At 65.2% G+C, this 18,041-nt stretch overlaps 2 protein-coding genes across 3 annotated transcripts; one reads left to right on the top strand and one right to left on the bottom strand.

Annotated features, from left to right (window-relative positions):
• Positions 1–762: 762 nt before the first annotated feature.
• Positions 763–4,091, top strand: FGF22 (fibroblast growth factor 22). The gene is made up of 3 exons (XM_047100785.1): positions 763–976; positions 3,387–3,490; positions 3,664–4,091. The coding sequence occupies exons 1-3, from the start codon at positions 763–765 to the stop codon at positions 3,856–3,858; spliced, it is 513 nt and encodes a 170-aa protein (XP_046956741.1). The 3' UTR covers positions 3,859–4,091.
• A 1,141-nt stretch (positions 4,092–5,232) lies between these two features.
• RNF126 (ring finger protein 126) lies at positions 5,233–16,607 on the bottom strand. Of its 2 annotated transcripts, none has more exons than XM_047100777.1 (9): positions 16,500–16,607; positions 8,975–9,033; positions 8,759–8,822; positions 8,171–8,415; positions 6,828–6,896; positions 6,684–6,753; positions 6,048–6,141; positions 5,851–5,966; positions 5,233–5,735 (listed from the first exon to the last, which is right to left on the bottom strand). In XM_047100777.1, the coding sequence occupies exons 1-9, from the start codon at positions 16,572–16,574 to the stop codon at positions 5,586–5,588; spliced, it is 942 nt and encodes a 313-aa protein (XP_046956733.1). In that variant the 5' UTR covers positions 16,575–16,607; the 3' UTR covers positions 5,233–5,585. The 2 variants fall into 2 exon arrangements, with proteins under 2 accessions (XP_046956733.1, XP_046956732.1); XM_047100776.1 differs by lacking the exon at positions 16,500–16,607 and adding an exon at positions 11,053–11,431.
• Positions 16,608–18,041: the final 1,434 nt, after the last annotated feature.

The raw sequence follows: 18,041 nt of genomic DNA, 5'->3' as shown, positions 1-18,041 counted from the left end.
GGCATTCACTTGCTCCCCTACCTACATGCCTCCCCATGCCCACCCCTCAGTGAAGACCCTACCCCTGAGCCTCTCAGGGAGTTCAGTCTGGAGGGCAGACAAATCCCACCTGGGCATGCCCAGTGCAGGGACCGGGCTGGCACGGACACGCAGGCCAGAACTTCCCACCCAGTCTCTGACCCCTGAGCTGCTCCATTTCTCCCGGTATCTCTCAGATCTCTCTATCTCTCTCTGTCTCTGTGTCTCTTAGCCGCCTTTCCTCGTGTGTCTCAGAGTCTCTGTCTCTCCATCTTCGTCTTTGTCTCTCCCGTAGCTGTCTCCCTCTGCGTCTCTACGGGCTCGCCTCTCTCACACCCACGCCCCCGCAGCCCCTGCAGGCTAACCCGGTGACTCAGGAACACGCACTGCTGCCCTCCCCATCCCGCAGGACAAACACGCGCGGAGGCAGGAATGTTTTCCCGAGTGGGCCCCGCCCCGCGTCCTGGTCCCGCCCCAGCCGCCTCGTTGCCCCGCCCCTGCAGCGTTTGCCCCGCCCTCCCACGACGCCCCATTGGCCAGCCCCAGCCTCTCCATTGGTTGGCTCGTTGATCGCGGCCCCGCCCCCGGCCCCGCCCCGCCCCCCTGTGGAGCGGCTCCCGCCCCCGAGGCTCCCTATTGGCCCGCATGGGCCGGCCCCTCCGGGCGCCCCGCCCCCGTCCCGGCGATGGCCCGGCCGCGGACGCGCGGGGAGACAGGAGAGGGCGGCGAGCCGGGCGCGGGGACATGCGCGGCCGCCTGTGGCTGAGCCTGGTGTGGCTGCTGCTGGCGCGGGCGTCCGGCGCCGCGGGGACCCCAAACAGCCCGCGGAGACCGCGCAGCTACCCACACCTGGAGGGCGACGTGCGCTGGAGGCGCCTCTTCTCCTCCACCCACTTCTTCCTGCGAGTGGACCCCAGCGGCCGCGTGCAGGGCACCCGCTGGCGTCACGGAGCTGACAGTGAGTCCGGGGAGGGGGTCCAAGGCAGACAGGCCGGCAGTACCAACAAGGGCAACATGATAGTAAGGATGAGCCGGGCCCTCCCGCGCGCGTGGGAGCGTCCCAGAGGCTCCTCTGGCTGTGTGTGTGCTGTTGGCCAAGTCGCTTCCCGTCGGGGACCTCAGTATTCTCAACTGTGAAATGGGCCCAGCCCACACGGTGGGAGGGTTGGACAGTTAAAGTAAAGGTCACCGAGGAAGCTCCTGGCTCTGGGCCTGGCTCCGCGGCACAGAAAGGTCTTTGCAGAATAGTCGAGGCTGGGGTCGCTGGGGCCATCTACAGAAGGGCAGCTCTGCTCCTGGAAGGGCCCCCGGGGGGCCCAGTTACATCGTGAAGTGGAGGCAGAGCTGGGGTCTGGACTCTGGACTTGCCACACTGCAAATCCAAACTCAGGATCTGCCTGAGTTAGGGACCCCTCTCTTTCTTCCTCGACATCCTTTTGGTAGATGAGGAAACTGAGGCACAGAGAGGGAAAATGAGCAGCCCTGGGACACACTGCTGGGGTGGGGGCAGGTGTGTCGCTGGGGCTCCTTCATGCCCATAACCTTGTCAAGATGTCCTGCCCAGCAAACAGCAGGCACTCAGTGTTTGTGGGATGTATGAGGCAAGAGGGGACATGGGGCCAAAGAGAAGCTCGAGCCTGGGACAGCTGGGGACAGTCAGTGGCCCCCGGTCCTGTCTCAGTCTCCGGAGAGCTCTGAGGCCCAGGTCAGGGAACGGGGTGGGGCGTGGGGGGCGGTGGCTGATCACTGGCCACGGCCTGAATCACCACCATTAGGGCAGATAATCACCCCCTGCCCCTCCAGCTGCTTTCGTCGGGCTCCCAGGGCTCTCATTAGGTTCACCGGACAAGGGCGATGACAGGGGGACTGGCTGGGCCAGTTGCTCAGCGGTGGGCACAGGCAGGCAGGGTGGCCTCAAGATGGGTGTGGGGCCTGGATCTGCCAGGTGACTTGGGACAGTCGCTGTTTCTGTCTGAGCTGCACCTTCCCCATCTGGACAGCAGTGGCAGTGACATGGTTGATGGCTCCACAGAGTGGGAGTGGGGGGGTCCTTGGAGCTCTTCTCTCCTTCATTAATTCTGTGGTTCCTAATTGGGCACCTATTGTATGCTGCCTTGGGCACGGGGGACGTAGCAGTGACCAGGACAGCCACCTTCACGGGGCTCCCACAGCAGAGTAAAGCAGTAGAACAAATGAACAGCTAATGTGGTAATTTCACAGGAGGCCACAAAGGGTGCAAAGAAAATGAAAACAGAGTGACGTCCAGGAGATGACTGGGTGGCAGCTTTATCTGAGAGGTCTGGGGCCTCTCCATGGAGATGGGCTTGGGTTGGCTTTCATATAGGGCGAAGGAGCTGGCATGGTGACACTCAGGACCACACAGGCCCTGCGGGAGCACCCCAAAGATGTGGGGGGTGACCGAGGGGGCAGGAAGGACACTTGAGCCAGCGTGAAGGCTCGCCCTGGTCCTGCCAAGTGGGAGGAAGTCAGCAGGGCAAGGAGCACTTTCCTTTCTGACAGAGGAAATAGGAGGAACAAAGGCCCCATGCAACAGAGCGAGCTCCCCATCACCGCGGGCATCCAAGTCCAGACTGAAGACCAGAGGGCAAGGCCTTGACTCCAGATTAGGCCCCAGTACATGGGGGGGGGGGGGGGAAGGTTGAGGCTGTGGGCGGCTGCTCATCCCACAGTTCTACTTCACTGAGCAGCTCAGAGTGGGACAGGGTCACCCAGGGTCACCCATCTGCAAGTCAGGCCCAAAGCTGGCTCTGCCACTTCCCAGGCTCAGTTTCCCTCTCTAGGAAGGAGACACAGCAGGCACCTCCCACCTGGAGTTGATACGTGGGCTTGGTGGGGCACAGCGCTCCAGCAGCATCCGTGCTGTGCTCACTGCTCACGGAGTTGAGCACGGTAATCTGTAGACACCCCGTGTCCCGCCTCCAGGCCTTCGCCTGGACCATGCCTCCCCTCTGGAGGCCGACTGGGGGGTCTACGCCCATCACACCCGTCACTTGTTCTGACATCACGGCTTGCCCAGGCCATCCCCTGCCTCCTCTGGCTTGGTTTTCTCACCCTTGACCTCAGTGCCCTCCTGCCCCGCTGACTTCCCCCCGCTTGGCAGGGCTGATCCTGTCTTGAGCCTTCACAGTGGCTCGAGTGTCCTTCCTGCCCCTTGGTCACCCCCACATCTTTGGGGTGCTCCTGCAGGGCCTGTGTGGTCCCGTGTGTCACCATGCCCATCACAGGGCCAAGCACACAGTAGGTGCTTGGTGAATGTCACCTGAACGAATGAATGAATGAACGAACGAACGAGAGTGCACAGGTGAGTAGATGGCGGACCATGGGCCCTGACTGCCCCCTGCCCCCAGGCATCATTGAGATCCGCTCCATCCGTGTGGGCGTCGTGGCCCTCAAGGCTGTGCACACCGGCTTCTACGTGGCCATGAACCGCGGGGGCCATCTCTACGGGTCGGTGAGTGCACAGTGTATGTGGTGGTCGGGGGCGGGTGGGTGTCCAGTGCGGGGACCAGTGTCTGGGGGACAGGCGGGGTGTCCGGTGGGGGACGGGGCGTCCAGGGCGGGGCGGGGTGTCCGGTGGGCGGGCAGGTATCCGGTGGCCTGCCTCACACACCCGACCCCCCGAAGCGGGTCTACACCGCCCACTGCAGGTTCCAGGAGCGCATCGAGGAGAACGGCTATAACACCTACGCCTCGCTCCGCTGGCGTCACCGCGGTCGGCCCATGTTCCTGGCGCTGGATGGGCAGGGGTCCCCGAGGCGCGGTGGCCGGACACAGCGGCACCACCTGTCCACCCACTTCCTGCCCGTCCTGGTCTCCTGAGGTTCCCAGGGGCCACGAGGAGCAGCTGGACAGAGATCCCACAAGACGCCCGAGCTGCACGGCCGGGGGCTGGGGAAGCCCAGGCCCTGGCAAAGCACGTCTGGTCACTCCTCTGTTCCACAAGCGATAACGGTGTGTCCGCAGTGTGCCGGGCTGGGGACACTGCAGGACCCCCACAGATGCAGCCTGACTCCCAGGGGGCTCCTGTCTGAGTCTGCGGGGAGGTGGACGCTCAGCTGAGCACAGGCTGCAGGTGTCCGTTCACAGGCTGGGAGGGCACGGAGGCCCCACTCACCACCGGGGACGGAGACTGAAGGATGTGGCCGTGTGCTCACCGCAAGGTCTGGGAAGGGCACTCCGGGCCGGACCCGGCCCAGGCAGAGGCTCTGACGTGGGAACCCCCTGGTGTCCGAGGCAGGGAGGAGGTCTGAGGGCCAAGAGAGAGAGGGCAATGTGGATGTGCCTGGGTCACAGGTCCCCATTCTGGTCCTGGGACCTGCAGATGTGTCACCCATGTGGCAGAAGGGGACCTTTCAAGGCCCCCTTTCGGGGGGGGGGGGGCAGTGTCCTCACGAGGTCCTCTCGAGAGGGAGGCAGAGAGACAGGCAGACCCCGAGCTGCTGGCCGTGAGGATGAGGAGGGGCCACGGGTGGGCCAAGGGGTCTTCATGCCAGTGTCCTTCAGGAGCTCAGGGTCCCGGGGAGGCTGTGCCTGCTGCCCGCCGGGCACCCCTGAGCCCTCCCCGCCCAGCCCAGCACCAACGGAAGGAAAGGGGGCGGAGCTCAGAGCCCAGGTCCAAACCCAGCTCTGCAGCCGGCCGAGCGAGATGGGATATTCTGCTGCGGGAAGGGGACAGTCCCTGGGGTGGGGGTGTGTGCAGCCCGGACGCTCACTGGGGTCAAGGCCCCTGGTCCCCGCCCGCCCCCCCCCCCGCGGCCACACAAACACACAGTCAGGCTCCCAGCGGGCAGGGGGCGGGGTGGCGCTGCCGACAGGCCCCGCCTCAGCTCACCTTCTGCAACACCGTGAAGCTGCCGCCCGCCCCGGGTCCCGGGGTCCCGGGGTCCCCGGGGTCTGCGGCCACGGAGCCCGCCAAGGCTGGAGAAGCTCGACCCGCCCCTGGCGCCGACGCGGAAGGAAGACCCCGAACTACCTGCTTCTCTAAGTAGGTGTATTTTTAAATAGCTTTCAAGATACACGTATTTTTTCCTTTAAAAAATGTCTGTCGGAGCAGTTTTGTTCTTGTTTTGCTGGTCATCCTGTGGTCCCGAGCTCCCGGCGCCTGGGTTGGGGGCTGGCGACCCGTCCAGGCGTCGCGGAGACCACGGCCTAGCGGCTCCACCCGCTCTCTCCACAGATCATGCAGGCCGCACGTGAGCTAAACGTCCATTTATTTCAAAGCAGTAATAATTTAAAATTATAAAAACCTTTCCGCCGTCGAATGTGTAGGGGTGAGGTTAGAGACAAACGGGTGGGGGGGTCGACGCGTGCCCAGGCTCCTGCGCGACACACTCCGCGGGGAGGGCTGAGCCTGCTCCGGCCCGGGGAGGGGGGGGGCTGCGGTCCTCGAGGCTCGGCCGGCGGTGGCGCGGGGGTGGCGCGGGGGCGGAGGCAGGCGGGGGTACCTCCAGGCTCCAGCCCCGCCGCGCCGCCCCCTGTCCCGCCCCGCCCCGCCGGGCCTGGCAAGGCCCAGGTCCTGTGCCCTCTCTGGAGGCCGGCCGGCACGCTCACGAGTTGCCCGCTGGGTTTTCGTTGCTCGGCGAGCTCGAGGACGACGAGGACGACGAGGACGAGAAGCTCACGCCGCTCAGGCCTGGGGGGTTGGTGGCCGTGTTCTGTCCGGTGAGGCTCTTCCGGCACACGGGGCAGCTGTCGTGCTGTGTGGGGACAGCGGCGGGGGGAGGGTGGTGGTGGTGGTGAGGGGCCGAGCCTGCGGCGGGGGCGGGGGCGGGGGCCAGGGTTCGGCCCGGGGGTGGGCAGGGGCCGGCTCACCTGCTGCAGCCAGGGAACGATGCAGCCGTCGTGGAAGAGGTGACTGCAGGGCAGCTGCCGCACGCGCTCTCCCAGCCCGTAGTCGTCCTTGCACACGGGACACTCCAGCCCGGAGCCTGCGGGGCAGGGAGCCTGTGACGGCGGAGACCGGGGAACCCCCCACCCCAGGTGTCCCCGGGAGGGGGCGAGCCACTTACCTACGTGTTCCTCGGTGACGGGGACGGTGGGGAGGGCCTGGATCTTCTCTTTGTCCGCTGGGGGGGGGCCCGTGTTTTCAAACTGATTGAGGAGCTGAAAGACAAGAGGCCAGAGTGCCAGGAGCTCGGCAGGCAGGCGCGGCCCCTCGCCCCGCGGGGCTCTGAAATGCAAGGCCGGGTTACCTGCAAAAGCACCAAGGCTGTGTTTTTCTGGGGCCCCGGACGCCCCCCCCCTCCGCCGAGGCTGAGCCCCCTTGCCCCCCACGCCTGTCCACTCTTCTGCTCATCCTGTCGGGGTCACCCTGCAGCCAGGGAGGCCCCTCCCAGCGCCGAGGGTCCCACCCTAAGTCCTCTCACCCGCTAGAACCAAAGGGCTGGGCCTGGCTGTGGCCACGTTCACCACCAGTTCACCAGCGAAAGGCTACAAAGTTGGCAGCGTTCCTACCGCACAAGGGCCACCAAGGTCATGGTGAACACCCCATCCCCAGGGACAGCTCAGGAGAACGTGCAGGTCCACACGGGGCCCCCCAGCCTCAGGATGGGAGTTATGGGGAGCAGGGCATCCACACCAGGGACATCCTGGTCCCCGGAAGATGGTGACACCCTGGTGCCCACCTCGGGGAGGCCACCCTGTACCTGCGTGATGATGGCATCCAGGCCGTTGGCCCCCCAGGCGTAGTCCATCGGGTTTGAGTGCAGGACACCCCTGGGCAGAGAGGTCTGGGGTTCAAGTGGCAGAGGGGCTGGGCAGGGCGCAAGGGGACCCGCCCACCTACTCACCAGGGGCCCAGGCCCAGGCTGGGGATGCTGGCAGGAGTGATGATGCCATTGACCAGCTGCTGGATGATCCTGGAACAGAGCGGGGCCCGGCCTGTGGTCAGCGCCCTCCAAGGCTGGGCACCCCCAGGGGAGGCAGCAGAGGACACGCGTGTCCGGCTTTGAACTTCACGGTGTTTTATTTAAAAAATTTTTTTTTTCCACGTTTTTATTTATTTTTGGGACAGAGAGAGACAGAGCATGAACGGGGGAGGGGCAGAGAGAGAGGGAGACACAGAATCCGAAGCAGGCTCCAGGCTCCGAGCCATCAGCCCAGAGCCCGACGCGGGGCTTGAACTCACGGACCGCGAGATCGTGACCTGGCTGAAGTCGGACGCTTAACCGACTGCGCCACCCAGGCGCCCCTTCACGGTGTTTTAAAGGTTGTGTTTTCAACCAGCAAGATTTGCAAGCAATCAAACACAAGACAGGCCGAGAAAAGTGTCTCCCTTGCAGATTTTTGGGCCAGCTTTCCCAGAGGCCTGGACCGTGCCCGTTAACGCATGACCACACCTGCTCCCTATTTTACAACCTGGGGGGCAGGGATCCCCAGCCCTGCTGTTTGCAGACGCTCCGCAACGTCCGGCTGAGGTCACAGCGAAGCCCGCGTCCGAGCTTGGGGGCGAGGGGCTGCTACAGGGCAGCTCACGAACACGAGACACCTGGGGGGTCAGGGCAGCCCAGGCTGTGTCCTGGGCTGGAATGGAACAGAGAGCGTCGGGGCTCCCTGTGACACAGGCACTTCTGTGCACAGCCTGGTTCCATCTGCGAAGATGCTGGAGGACCCTATGTTCTCTGGGAGTGGGGCCCTCAGAAAAATGTTCCCTTTTCACCCCAAGTCCTCTGAACAAGCCTCAGGTTACAGAGAAGCCGTTCCTGGTGCCGACGCCGACACGGAGGGAGCTCGGGGCTTTGTGGTGGAGCAGGGGGGCCCAAAACCCACCCCACTTGCCTGCGGCCCTGGGAGGCAAGGACCCAAATGTGAATCGGCCACGTCTGAACAGATGGGGATGAGGGAGTCGGGGGACAGACACCCCTCCAGAAGGATGGAAGGCACTGAGTGGACGAGAGGCCCCCCGGGCCACACTGCAGGGGCCCCCCTCCACAGCTCTTCAGCACGGTGGGCTCTGCCTGGATGCACAGGGGAAGTGCCCCGCCCACAGGTCGGCCCCAGAGCTAGCATCCGCCCCTCTGCAACCACAGAACCTTCTGGAGGGGCAGACGGTCAGGCCGCCTGAGTCAGGGTGGGGCAGGCTGCAAGACTCTGGGGAGCGTCCCACCCGCTGGCTGCCCCCAAGCGCCCTCACCCTTCCAGCGTGGGGACGCCTTCGTGCCGGCCGGTGGCCCGTCGTGCAGTGAGGCGGGCGCGAGGCTGCCGGGCGCCATACCGGTGCCGGGAGTGCTGCTCTCTCTCCCGACGGCTCTCAGGGTCCCTGCCCTCGTCGGCCTGCACCCCAGGGGGGAACGTGGGGATCTCGAAGCTGTCGTCAAAGATGCCGAAAGCAAACTGCCCGTAGCCCTGTGGCAGTGTGAACAGGTGCTGGTCCGCGTTCTGTGAGGGGGAGGGCAATGTGACCACGGGGCGGGGGGAGGGCAGGGCCCCGAGGACCTTCTGTGGGGAGGAGGGCCATGGGGCCGTGGGGGGGGGGGGGGCGGCACAGGAGCCCTGAGCGGCCACCTGGGTCCCGCCTGACCCAGCCCCTTGCCTGGACCCCACGTCTCCTCCGTGTGCCCCGGGGCCCCGTCCCAGGCTTGGGGCTCTGAGGGTTGAGGGTACAGCAGGGGAGCCTTGGCATGTGTGGGAGAAACGAGGAAGCACAGGTCCCAGTGGTCAAGGGTCCGGTGGGAGGACCGGCCCACACGGGGAGGGGAGGGCAATCTGGGGCCCGACTCACCTCAAACGGTGGCCTGCTCTGGTCCGTGGGGGCTGTGGAGGGGGCGGAACCATTCTCTGTACTCCTGGGAGGATGGGGTGTCCTGAGTCAGGAGAGAGGGAGGCCCTCTCCACCTCTCACCCCTGCCCGCCGCGGCCTGTCCAGGCTCTGCCCGCCCACAGCCCCGCCCACCCCAAGGGGCCTGGGCGCTGCCAGCGTGCACCTGGGCTGGGTTACCTGGTCTCTTCGGGAAGCTCCTCAATAAAACCAGACTCGCATCTGGGGCAGGTGTAATCCTGTGGAGGAGAGGGCGGGTGAGTGCGATCTCGGGGGTCCCGGCCCCCGTGCTGTGTCAGCCGTGCCTGGGGGGTCACCGGACACCCCCACCTCAGGCCACACCGAGCGGCTCCCGGCACATCGGTGAAACTGCTCAGGCCCAGAGTCCGATTTGGCACAGACCTGCCGGGTCTCTGAGATGTCTGAGAGGCGGGCGCCCTTCATCCGAGGCCACCACCTCTGTGTGGTGATGACCGCAGCCACCTCGACCTGCCCCTCGTGCAGGCGAGGCCTGAGCCCCCAGGTGAGCTCCTGCCGTGCCCAAGTCCATCAGCCCACGCTCCTCAGGGTGACGAAACTTTCCGAGCTTCAAGGCCTCCACTCAGCCACACCAGCTGTTGAAGGCGCCGAAGAAGCCTGTACCAAACGGGCCAGCTGACGCGGGCCCACCTAGCAGTTCCCGACTGGTGCAGACGTGAGACGTGAGAACGTTCCGTGAGAGACTCCCCTTTTGCGTATAAAGGCACCTGCCCCGAGCTCCTGAGAAGGTTGCAGGGGGGACTGTGGGGTCACAGGACCATCGAGGCCTCAGTAGCTCAGCTCCCAGGAAGGCGGCCGCTGAGGGCGGGAAGCGCCACCTGAGCAAAGGGACCAGCCCGCGGGCGTCCCGTGGCGGCATCTCTGGAACATTCCAGCAATCCCAGCGCAGGGCCTGTGACCCCAGGCTGCAGTGTGACCCCACCCCCATTGGCCGTGCCCCCTCCAAGCCCAGCCACTCCCGCCCCAGCCAGGCCCGCCAGTCAGATGGGGGAGGTGTAATGTCCCGAGTGGAGGACGGGCCCCAGGGGCCGCAAGGCATGGAAATGCCAAAACCAAACATGTGGGTTGGGGGCTCGCACGGGTGTCCAAAAGCCACCCAGACAGGAAGACGCAGACGTGAGTGCCAGCTGTGCTTCTGCCTAAGGTGACGTTTTGGAAGCACTGTCCCCGCGTGCCGAGTGGGAGACACAGAGGGGATGCAGACTCTGTCAAGGAGGGGGCCGCCAACGGCCCCACGTGAGCCACAGGCACCGGTGGCTCAGCGGGCACGGGCCTCCCTGTGGACACCCAGCGGGAGTGCCAGGCACCTCCACCAGGGCAGCGGGTGCCACCACAGCACGCGCCACGTCCCCCCTCCTACCCCGCCACCAAAAGCAAAGGGGGGGGGGGTGGGGTGGGGTCAAAGAACACTGTCTGAGCCGACTGGGGAGGACAGGAAGGAACTGCACCCGCCATAGGAGCTGGGATCCAGAATACAGAGCTCTAACGCTTCAACGCCAAAAACACAAACAACCCGGCTGAAAAATGACCAAAGAATTAAAACAGTTCTCCAAAGACACACAAAGGGCGACAAACCAGCAGAGAGCCGCTCGACACCGTCAGGCAACGAGCAAACGCAAACCGAAACCCGTGAGACACCACCTCCCGGCCGGCCGCCGGGACCGCGACACTCAGCCGACTACGGCTAAGCGTCAGCGGAAGCGGAGGAACCAGAACCCCCGGCTGGCGGTGGGGACGAGAAGCGGGGCGGTCTCTCTGGAAGACAGGCCCGCGGTCAGTTCCTCGTCAGGTCAACCCCAGGGTCACCACACGACCCCGCGACCCCACTGCCGGGTCCACACCCGAGAGACACGAACACTCACGTCCACGCAACCCCCACCCGCACGCCCACACATGACCGCGTCCCCCGCGCAGGCGCACAGATGACCGTGTCCACCGCGCAGGCGCCCACCCCCGCTGCCCCGCGGACGAACCCTGAACGCACGACACTCAGGGAGGGAACCCGACACGAGAGGCCCCACGGGGTGTGAGTCCACGTGTGTGAAACGTCCGGAACACGCTCGTCCACGGACGGAAGGGGGTTCGTGGGGGCCGGGGGAGGGGAGGGGGAGTGAGGGTGAACGCTAACGGGCACAGGGCTTCCTTTTAGGGTGAGGGAATGTTCTGGAACGAGATAGCAGTGGTGGGTGCAGGGCTCTGAGCGTGTGGAAAACACTGACATGCACACTGTGAACAGGTGAGTTGTATCTCAACAGAGCCGTCAGAAGGCGCAGCGAGGACAGTGACCCCTGCCCTCCCAAGTGGGGACACGGGGGCAACGGGCAGCTCGGCTCCACAGCGAACGACCAACCCTCGGACCGTTGGCTGCAGTGGAAGACGGCCGCGTGAAGCTCTGTGGACGGGCCAGGGCTCTCACGGCCTGGTGCAGCCCCAAGGGGAGAGAGGGCCACGGGCATGGGCCAGTGTGGCTGCAGGTGGCTGCGACGGCCTCGGTTAGGACGCTGGCAATCAAGCCCTTAGCGTGGCCATGTCACAGACGACAGCAGGCGTCTGCTCAGGGCTCCCCTTGGCTCGGGGCCGGCGGCAAGGTCCAGGCTCTCTCTGGGCCCTGGTGGAGCCCACCGCCACCACACCTGCCCTACGGGGGAGACGGAAATCAGAAGTGCGCCCGCCCTCTCCAGCCAGGATGGGGGTGGGGGGGCCTGGGTGAGAAGCTGTCCCTCCCCCTCCTCTCCTCTGAGCACGCCGCCCGCCCCCAGTCTCCATGCTCCCCTGGGCAAGCCTGGAAGAGCCAGGGCAGGACCGGTGAGCCAGGCGGCCTCAGCCTCAGCCTCAGCCTGACCTGCTAGAAACAGGCAACCTCTTCTGCTACCAAGGCCGGGTGCCATTTCTGAGCGTCACCTTGGAGCCCCATCCCACGCGGCGCACAAGAACCTCATCGAACTACCTACCTGCTCTGCACTCTCCTCCCCTGCGGTCGGCTCAGAACAAGCTGGCCCGCCACTCCCACTTCCCTGCCCCATCCAGGCCACCGCCACCTGCCCTCTCTTCTCAGGGCCTGCACACCGTCCCCTCTGCCGGAGCATTCTCCCCCAGATAGCTACCTGGCTTGCCCCCTCTTGGAAGTCGGGTCTCTGCTCAAACGTCACATCCTGGCTGCAAGCCTCGGTCTCCCCACCTGTAAACGGAGGATGGCCTCAACCCTAGGGCTCTGAAATCCAGCAGCCACTGAGGACCAGAGGGCTGTGGCTCATCAGCTGGCTGTGGTCAGGGCCCTGCCTCCACACTCTCCATCCCCACGCGAGCCCCACGCTAAGTCCAGATCGGCCTGACCCTGGGCCACCTGACACCTGGCATTTCAGGAGTGGGCTGCAGCTTCTGCTTGGATGCAGCAGGGAAGGGACCAGATCTGGGGCTGCCCCAGTGCTCTCCTCCTCCACGGGCACCCCCCACCGGTTCCTGTTAAATCAGACTAGCCAGTAACGGCCATCTGCATCCAAGCGAGGAGACGCTGGGATGGATGTCTGCCACCCACAGGGCAGAGCCCAGGTCCAGGTGGTGACAGCCCCACTTCCCAGGTGGGGGTCAGCCGGCGCTCGCTGGCCCTAACTTGTGAGCGCCCGTCTCTGATGGTTCCTCACCGTGAATCAGTTACCTCTCCCCCTAGGAGGAGGAGAGGGAACGAAGGGGACCACCCCAGCATCATCAGCAAGGGCGGTGGCCAGAACACCAACGACAGGACAGACAGACGCGAAATTCACTGAGCACTCGCTCTCTGTGCTCGGTCTCTATGCCGCGCCTAAGAGGTGCAATTCAGCCCCTCCTCGGCGACGAGGAGGACCCGGGGGCTCAGACCAGGGAGTAGCCTGCCCAGGTCTCCCAGGGTCAGCCAGGGCAGCCCTGGGGGACAGGCGCCACTCTTCACACCACAGCCAGGCAAGCATGGTTCAATCAGGGAAACTCGGGCGGGAGGTAGAGAGGTGGCTGGCCCCACGGGATCGCCTGCTGTACAGTGACCTCGGCCTCCGTGGGCCCCGGCCGCTCCAGGCCCCTCCAGGAGAGGCAGAACCCAAGTGTAGCGCTGCGTCGGAGGAACATGGACTCAGCCCCGGGCACAGACGTGATGGGACAGCCAGGCCCCTGCTGCCGGTGCTCCCAGCCTGTGCCCCACCAGCCCACGGACCGCGGGAATGTACTGGCTGCTCTGCACAGCCCTCCTCAGCTGCCACTGGGCAGACAGGTGCCACACCCCACATTGACCCCACCTGCCCCCCAAGCACACCGCTGGATGCCAGGGTGCAGAGCCACGCCGGGATCTGGCCGTGTGTGAGGCCCACTGGGAGCCAGTGATGCTTACACGCAGAGCCCAGCAGATGTTACAAGCTTCCTTGATCTTGCCAGGGTGCTTCTGACACCACTGCTAGGGACCGGGACCCCGCGTGACACGACATGTGTGCCCACCGTGCTGGGAGCCCCACCTCACTTCAGCCTCCCCACAGTGCCACGTGACTCAGAGGCCTGGGGTACCCCAGGATGTGGCTCCGCCCAGCATCCAGCCACCTTTTGGGGGCTCAGCTCACTTCCTGCCCCGCTGACTTCAGACCCTGAGCAAATGCCAGCCCTCTCTGCAGCACCCGCTGTGTGGAGTTGCAGGGTGGGGTCTGTGTCCCCCAGAGGGGCAGCCCACGCGTCGGAGCACCCGGATTTCTGCGGCGGCGAACAGACGGCTGGTCACAGGGCAGGACCCGGCACGACACACAGCATCCGGCACGTGGGCACACAGAGCTGTCAGGTGGCCAGAGGGACCCGCCCGAGGCCACAGGGTGCCTGGGGAGGCAGGCCCGGCCCCGGGTGCCCCATGGGAAGGACTCCGCTTATTCTGCTAAGCATCAGGGGCCAGGACTCCTCGAGGCCCCTCGAGGGGCAAGGACAGAGGACACGTAGACTGAGGCATAAAGAGAGCGAGGGCAGACACCCACCGCCGCTGGGCGCTGACCGCAGGCTGGCTTCCTCCCTCCAGCGCCCTCCGGGTCCGGGTCCCGCCCAGTCACACACTCAGGCCGTCCCTGAGAAGGAAAGCAGTCGCCAGCAAGGAGAAGGCGGCCTGAAGAGGGCCACCGGAGGCACCGCCTGCGGCGAGGCGCTCGGGGCCGTGGCACAGGGGTGGATACAACCCCGGACTGCCACCCGCTCAGCCCCCCTGGTGGGAACCTGCACCTCCTGGCGAGCCCCAGGGTGCCAAGCACAGCAGGTGGCGGCCCGTGGACGCTGCGTTTCCACAGCCCTGCAGTCGCGCCACGCAGCCCCGCACGTCCGCCTCATCCCAAGAGCTGCCGTTTCCTGGGCGGGTTCGAGTCTGGGCTTGTGTGCCAGGCTCGGAGGCCCTCACGCCAGCCGGCCTGTCTGGTTCCTGCTCCCACATGCCCTGCTCCGGCTAGGCTGCCAGCCATTCCCCGTCCTGGGAGCCAGGCACTGGGCTCCCCCCTACACGTGTGCTCCCACCGAGCCCCACCGAGCGGACACGGGTTATCTCGTCAAGCCCATCTTGCAGGCGAAGAAACGGAGGTCCAGGGAGGTCGAGCACCTCACCCGGAGCCACACGGGTGATAAGAGGCACAGCTGGGTGTGGCCTCAGCCCGACCCTGCCGAGAAGCACCTGAGAGCGGGCACTATCTCAGTGCCTACGGAGGTACCACGATGGTGACAAAAATCAAAAGTAAGAACTGCACAAAACCCAGCCCCAACGCCCTAGAGCAGGCCAAAGTCAGGGCTACCTCCCGTGAACAGAACGTGCTGCGTGCTGGCTGGGACCTGCCACCGCTACCAGGTTGAGGGCCAACCCTCCCCATCCCGAAACAGCAGGTGCGCCCCTTACTGGTAAACAGTCACCCTGTCTACCGGGCCTCGTGGAACCCTTCAAACCCACAAACAGGCACACGAGTACCTTACTGCCATTTGCTAATTTTACGGAATTTGCCAGCATTCCTAACTAAATATTTGCCAATCACTCATTCAACACTGGCTCCCTGACCAGCCTATAAACTCTGAGGGCAGAGGTCAACGATACCTTGTCACCACCGGATTCTTGTGCTGAGGCAGGTCCTCCCCAGCCCGGTGACGGCTGCGAGAGATCAGGGTGCTCCGGGTCCAAGGCCACATGGCCAGGAAGCGGGCACACCTGGCCAGGCCCCAGGCCCTGTGCTGGCCCCAGGAAGAGAGGCCCAGAACAGCTGGCTGTGCAGACCGCCCAGCCCCAGGTCCCCCTCGGCTCCGGGCAGGCTGCTCTGGGGAAAGCCTGGGTCCCAGGGCCTGTCCTGGGCTCATACCAGCCGCAAGGGGCTGCAGGCAACTAACTCAGGCCGGTGAGCTGTCAGGCCACCAGCCGCCTCCTGCCGTGGTGACGGTCGAGAACGGAGCTGGGGCTGCAGAAAGCCAGAAAAGGCAGAAGCAGGACTTCCGGGAGGCTAGAGTGAGGCAAGTGTCGGCTCCCCCAGCGGGTGCTCACAGCTGAGGTTTCGTTTTATTTCTCCCTCCTCCCTTGCTTCTGGAAGCCGCACCTCCCTACCTTTTCTCGCCTTCTGGGCCCAGGCATTGCTCTCTGCTCCCAACCTGACTTGAGCCCACTTCCTTCCTCTGTGGCTGGGATGATGCCCATAGACTCCGTCCCCTGGCCCCCTCCTCCCAGGGGTCCCCACTGCTGGCAAAGGCAGGACTGAGTCTGGCTTTGAGACGAGAACAGCCTCCACCCACCACCCACCACCCAGGCGACTGTGGGGAGCATGCGGGCCGGAGATAAAGTACTAGGAGCACCTAGAAAGTGCTCAATAAATCCTCACCACCTGCAGGGCCTCCACCATCCCACACCTCCCTCTTCCTGCTCCGTGGGAGCTGGCCCCGGGGCAACTGTCAGGATGTCAGGGCCACAGCTGGCCTGCGCTTCCCCTGGCTTCATTTTTCCCACCTGTAAAATAGGAAAGGGTCGAACTAGACCACCGCTTTCCCTGTGGGCCTGGAGCAGCGGAACACGGGCCCCATCCTAGACCTGCTAACTAGGAACCTCCGGGGCGAGGAGCCTGAAACACTGTCCGTTGAACAAGCAGTCCCCTGCCGCACCACACGGTTTGGGAAACGCTGGCCTAAAGGAGAAGGCAACACCTGGCCACAGGCGGGCCTAAACCCGCCCCCCAACCCCCACTCCGGGGAAGCACAAAAGCGCAGGCTCAGGTCACGAAAGTCTGCCCGGGGCTGTCAGGCCCGGGCCAGGTACGCAGCCGTCCCGTCTCGACATCGGGAAAGCAGGCGGGAGCGCTCGGCGGGGCGGCCCGCAGCCAGGCGCCCGCAGCGCCGACCACGCGCTCCGGGAACGGCCCCCGGAGACATCTCCCGGGGTCCGATTCCCCCCACCTCCCTCCTCCGGGGCGGGGCGCCGAGCGCAGGTCACGCGGCCTCTGCGGGCCTCAGTTTCCCCGTCGGGGACCGAGCGGCCTCCCCGCCGCGCATCTGGGATCATCGGTCCCGCTGCTTCCCCGGGGGTGGGCCCCGCCTCCGGGCCCTCCGCAGAGACCGGGGCCAACGCCGCCCGGGCCTCAGTTTCCCCGGCGGGGCCAGCTCGCTTCAGGCCAAGGGAGAGAGAGCCCCCCGCCCGCCGCCCCGGCCCGCGCCTCACCGGCAGGCGCGGCACGATCTCGACCGAGCAGCAGTGGCAGAAGTACCGTCCGGGCTGCGGCGACGCCTCGGCCATGGCCACTGCCGCCTCCTCCGCGCCGCCCGCCCCCCGCGCGGCGCCCGCCGCCCGCCGCCGGCCGTTTGCTGCTCCCTTGCCGGCCGACGCGCCCGCGCACGCTCACGCAAGGCACGCAAGGCACGCACGGCGTGGGGTGGAGGAGCGCGCGGGAGCGAGGCGGGCGGCGCGCGCGGCAGGCGCCTGCCCGGGCGACGGTGGTCGCGGAGGGACAAACTCAGTGCGGGCGCCTCTCTCGCCGGGCTCCGAGTAAGGGGACGGAGCCGGGCCTGGAAGCCCGAAGACGGGGCTGGGAGGGGCGGGGCCGAGTCTCCTTGGCAACCCGGAGCAGGGAGCGGGGGTGTGGCTGGGGGCGAGGCCCGGCTCCGAGGAGGCCGAGGGGAGCGGCCTGCGCGGGGTGGGGTCGAGCCCCTCCTCTTCTCCGAAAGAGGCCAGGCTTCCACTTTCCTCGTCGGGTCTTCTATATCCCAAGTGCCGCCTTTCTGTCCCCCCGCCGTCCTCACTGGTTTCTGGGCACCGGGCGCACTCTCACCTCCGGGCCTTTGCACTTGCTGTGCCCCCGCCGGGTGCACCCCAGACACCCGCGTGGCTTGCTTTCTCCTTTTCTCAAGCCTTTGCCCTTCTCAATGGCACTTATTCCCGCCTGACGAACCACAGAGTCGGCTCCGCAGTGGAAGGGGTGTTTATGTCTTGTTCCCAGCTGGACTCCTAATAGCGCCTGGTACACAGGTATTCCATGAACACTCGTTGAATAAATGCAGGGAGACCCGTTCCTGGGTCGAAGGAGGACTGCCCTCTGTGCCTCAGTGTGACCCACGGGATAAGACAGTGCAAGGCCTGCGGGGTGTGGCCTTGTTTTTGAGAGCAAAGAGAACCTAACCACTCCCCTCTCCAAAAAATTAATCAGCAAAAACTGCACTATCACCTGGCACAGGCCCGGAACATTTCTGAGGTCAATTCCAGCCCAGTCATGAACTTATTTCCCTCATCTACTCACCAGAACGTTCATGGGTCACCTGCCACATGCCACACTTTGTGATGGGTGGTACAAGGACACAACACGGAACGCAACGCAACAGGCAGTGAAAGTGGCTCGGTGGCTCAGGGAGACAGAGCTGGACGCAGGCACCCCAGCCCCGTGAGGCTGAGCCAGAGGATGGGTCCCTAAGGTCGTACTGGCTCTGCCTTGGGAGACAGACAGGGTTTCCTAGGGGAGGGGGCATTTGAGCCAGGGCTTTGAGGAATGAATAGGAGTAGGTTGGAGTTGGGCCTCCCGCAAAAGGGGGCACAGGAACCAGACTGTCAAGGCATTAAAAATTGGAGCCTGTGTACAAAGGATCTTGAATGTCAGGGTAGGGACAGGGACTTCTCTGACAGTCAGTCTTGTCCCCCTCAAGGTTCAGGGGGGATTCCAAGCCATTCCTGGTCTGGCCACTAGAGAGTATGCGGGTCCCATCACTGGGAATC

This window comes from Lynx rufus, unplaced genomic scaffold (assembly GCF_022079265.1).
Source record: "Lynx rufus isolate CCGP_SWC_20201006 ecotype Redwood Valley unplaced genomic scaffold, mLynRuf1.p SCAF_53, whole genome shotgun sequence".
NCBI classification, from domain to species: Eukaryota; Metazoa; Chordata; class Mammalia; order Carnivora; family Felidae; genus Lynx; species Lynx rufus.
Note: the sequence above shows the minus strand (reverse complement) of the source record. Positions and strands in the feature narration are given on the sequence as shown.

Coding starts and splice junctions, on each gene's coding strand:
- FGF22 (XM_047100785.1), top strand. CDS start 763: ATGCGCGGCCGCCTGTGGCTGAGCCTGGTGTGGCTGCTGCTGGCGCGG. Junction 977..3,386: donor CTGGCGTCACGGAGCTGACA/GTGAGTCCGGGG, acceptor CCCTGCCCCCAG/GCATCATTGAGATCCGCTCC. Junction 3,491..3,663: donor GGGGCCATCTCTACGGGTCG/GTGAGTGCACAG, acceptor GACCCCCCGAAG/CGGGTCTACACCGCCCACTG.
- RNF126 (XM_047100776.1), bottom strand. CDS start 11,289: ATGCCCGTGGCCCTCTCTCCCCTTGGGGCTGCACCAGGCCGTGAGAGC. Junction 8,823..8,974: donor GAGCTTCCCGAAGAGACCAG/GTAACCCAGCCC, acceptor CCATCCTCCCAG/GAGTACAGAGAATGGTTCCG. Junction 6,897..8,170: donor GGCGTCCCCACGCTGGAAGG/GTGAGGGCGCTT, acceptor GCTCTGTTCCAG/GATCATCCAGCAGCTGGTCA.